General features: G+C 40.2%; 1 protein-coding gene across 1 annotated transcript; it reads left to right on the top strand.

The window, feature by feature from the left end:
- Positions 1 to 533: 533 nt before the first annotated feature.
- On the top strand, positions 534 to 2,568 carry LOC147618172 (uncharacterized). The gene is made up of 2 exons (XM_086775199.1): positions 534 to 1,988; positions 2,491 to 2,568. Exons 1-2 carry the CDS (start codon positions 534 to 536, stop codon positions 2,566 to 2,568), a joined length of 1,533 nt encoding a protein of 510 aa, XP_086631325.1.
- The last annotated feature ends 354 nt before the right edge of the window (positions 2,569 to 2,922 follow it).

Raw genomic sequence — 2,922 nt, 5'->3', positions numbered from 1 at the left:
AAAGGCAAAGGCTCTTATCGATCTACCATCTCCAAAGAGTCTCAAGGAGGCCATCTCATTCATTCAAAAGGTGAAGTACATGTCATGCTTCATTCACTTAGCCTCAGAGTTACTTCACCCCTTGCAAAAATTGACTCAAAAAGTAGAGTGCATGGTCTAATGAGCTTAAGGAGTATTTTTGTAACATTAAAGTCATTTTGTCAGAGCTACCAACACTCATGCCTCCTTGTTGGGAGTACACTTTCTTCGTTAGCTCTAGTGTTGGAAAGGAAACAGTGGGTGCAGTTTTGTTACAGCAAGATCCCCACAGTACTAGAATGCGGCCCATCTACTTTGTTAGTAGGGTCATGAATGTCTTGGAGAAAGGCTACACGGAAGCAGAACTCATGATGCTTGCTCTCATCTTTGCGGTGAGAAAATTTAAATCCTACTTGTTACCAAAACCTTTTGTAATTCTCACTGTCTGCAGAAAATTTGTTTCCTTGGGTGTCTTCTCAAATGACTCTCAGTGCGCTAGAATCACAAAGTGGGTTATGGAATTGCAAGAATTCCAATACTCTTTCAAGGTAGAAGATAGTGTGCGTGCACAATTGGCAGGGATTCTCACTTATAGAGTGCATGAAAAGGAGATTAAGGTACTTGAAGTAAATACCCTACCATTGCCACCACCCAGAACTATACCTAATGCATTCACCTTGTTCTTTGATGGAGTTTTTAGAAAAGCCACAGATAAAGCAGGGGGAGGGCTGGTGCTGCTCAACCCAAGTGGAGAGGTGGTTATGAAGGGGAAGGTCAACTTGCCAAGTTCTTCTAGCAATAATGCAGCAGAGTACGACATAATACTTCATGGCTTGAAGGTGTGCATCAATCAAGGGATACAATGTCTCCTGGTAAAAGGGGATGCACTTCTTATTGTTGTAAGGCAAATTTTAGGCATTTTGGCCTGCAAGAATGAAAGATTAAGGCAAAAGGTTCATGCTATCCGTAGGTTGTTTAATCAATTTGAGGAGGTGCAATTGTATCATATTCCTAGGAAACAAAATGAGGATGCTCATCTACTTGCACAACAAGCTGTTGCATGTGTTAAGAAGGAAATGCAAGTAGTCTTGGCTGGAGCGGCTATTAAGCAACCACGTTACCAAGGAATGGAGACACTGGCTCCCATAGTGAGCTACATCTTGGAAGGTGAATTCCCACAAGACTTCACAAGGGCACAAAAGAGGACGCTCATGAAGAGGGCAAGTTCTTTCTTGTTCTTAGAAGGTGCCTTCTACCAAAGAGGAAAAGATCAAGTGTGCAGAAGAGTACCAACAACCAACAAGGAGATTCCAGCCATTTTAGAAGGTTTGCATGAAGAAGCGTGTGGTGGCCATTTCGCTCAAGAACTAACTGTGAAAAAGATTTTGCTTGCTGGGTATATTTGGCCAAGCTTACATGTGGATGTCCAACATTGGTGTAAGAGCTGTCATAACTGCCAAGTCAATGGTAATAAGAGGTTGCTACATGGTCCATGCCAATTAGTCATTGCAAGTGGTCCATTTGAAAAATGGGGCATTTATGCTATGGGCCCACTACCTAGAACTAAAAATGGAAAATTGTACATCTTAGTGGCCATAGACTACATGACTAGGTGGGTGGAGGCTCAAAGTGTGGCAAGGGTGAATGAAAAGACTGTAAGCAAATTTGTTTACACTCATATATGTTGCAGATTTGGCACACCCTTGGAGATTGTTTCTGACAATGGTCCAGGTTTTAGAAAAGGTTTGCTCACCGAAGTTTGTGAAGAGCTTCATATTTCACATCGTCATAGCACACCCTACTATCCCCAATCAAATGGGTTAGTAGAGAAGGCTAATGGTATCATTGCAGGAATCATAAGGAAGATGGTGAAGAACAAGGCGAAGCTTTGGGACGAGTTCCTTGATGGAGCACCATGGGCATACCGGACTACCTACCGAGAAGCAATGGGGTTTACGCCCTTTCACTTGGTTTATGGTCAAGAAGCATTGCAGCCTATTGAGCTCAATATTCCAACAATGCATCTACATGGAAAAGGTGGACTAGGAGATCAAGATGCATGGGTGGATCAACTTCTCACTTTAGTTGAGCTAGAGTGGAAAAGAGAAGCTGTATACGAGTGTTATAGAAGAAAAGCCATGCAAGTAGTGGAGAAGTTCAATGCAACTTTGAAAGACAAGGAAATCAAAGAAGGAGATCTTGTGCTAAGGTATGCCAATTGACTTGATAACCGGTTTGATGCCAAGTTTGAAACTAGATGGCAGGGAACATACATTGTCAAGAAGGTTTTCAACTCTAGCTATTTTCAGCTCATGGATTTGGATGGCAAAGAACATTCTAAGAAGGTTAATGGCTCTACAGACTCAAGCCATACTTGAGTCGCATTCTACCATAAACTTACAAAAGCAACCAGAAAAAGGAGATAAAAGGGCATGTAAGTGTTGTTTGAGTGATGTCTGTGGTGCAAAATAGGAGGAACATAAGAAAGATGGACAAGAGAACCACATTACACCACTTGTATTAGAAGGCCTACTTTATGATGGTACATGAATATACCATCATCTAGGGGGAGGGCTAAATGATAGCCATTTTTCGACTATCCACATTACCACACGGAGCTACCTCGGCCAAGGAAAATCACATAAACTCTTTGTCATAAATACCTTCTTACTGTAAATAGGCATGTGTACGTTTATCTTCTATATATTTTTATATTATTAAAAAAAAGTTTTTGCTAGCTACTTATCAAAAATAAATAAAATTATTACGACCCATTTTCTGTAAATATTTTATTTCATATAAGGGCCTAAATATGGGGGTCTCTATTTTCTCTAATTATGTAAATAATTCATTAGGTGTGTGTATTACAAAACCTAAATATATTTTTATTTATTATTATTATTA

This window comes from Cibotium barometz, chromosome 35 (genome assembly GCF_041138505.1).
Source record: "Cibotium barometz isolate CiBa-2024 chromosome 35, ASM4113850v1, whole genome shotgun sequence".
Taxonomy (NCBI): Eukaryota; Viridiplantae; Streptophyta; class Polypodiopsida; order Cyatheales; family Cibotiaceae; genus Cibotium; species Cibotium barometz.
The sequence above is the reverse complement of the archived record's forward strand: the minus strand, read 5'-3'. Positions and strand labels throughout refer to the sequence as shown.

Bases quoted from the DNA above. Each gene is read 5' to 3' on its own strand.
- LOC147618172 (XM_086775199.1), top strand. From the start codon at position 534: ATGGAATTGCAAGAATTCCAATACTCTTTCAAGGTAGAAGATAGTGTG. The intron at 1,989-2,490 runs GTTTATGGTCAA...GGTGCAAAATAG, and splicing joins GGTTTACGCCCTTTCACTTG to GAGGAACATAAGAAAGATGG.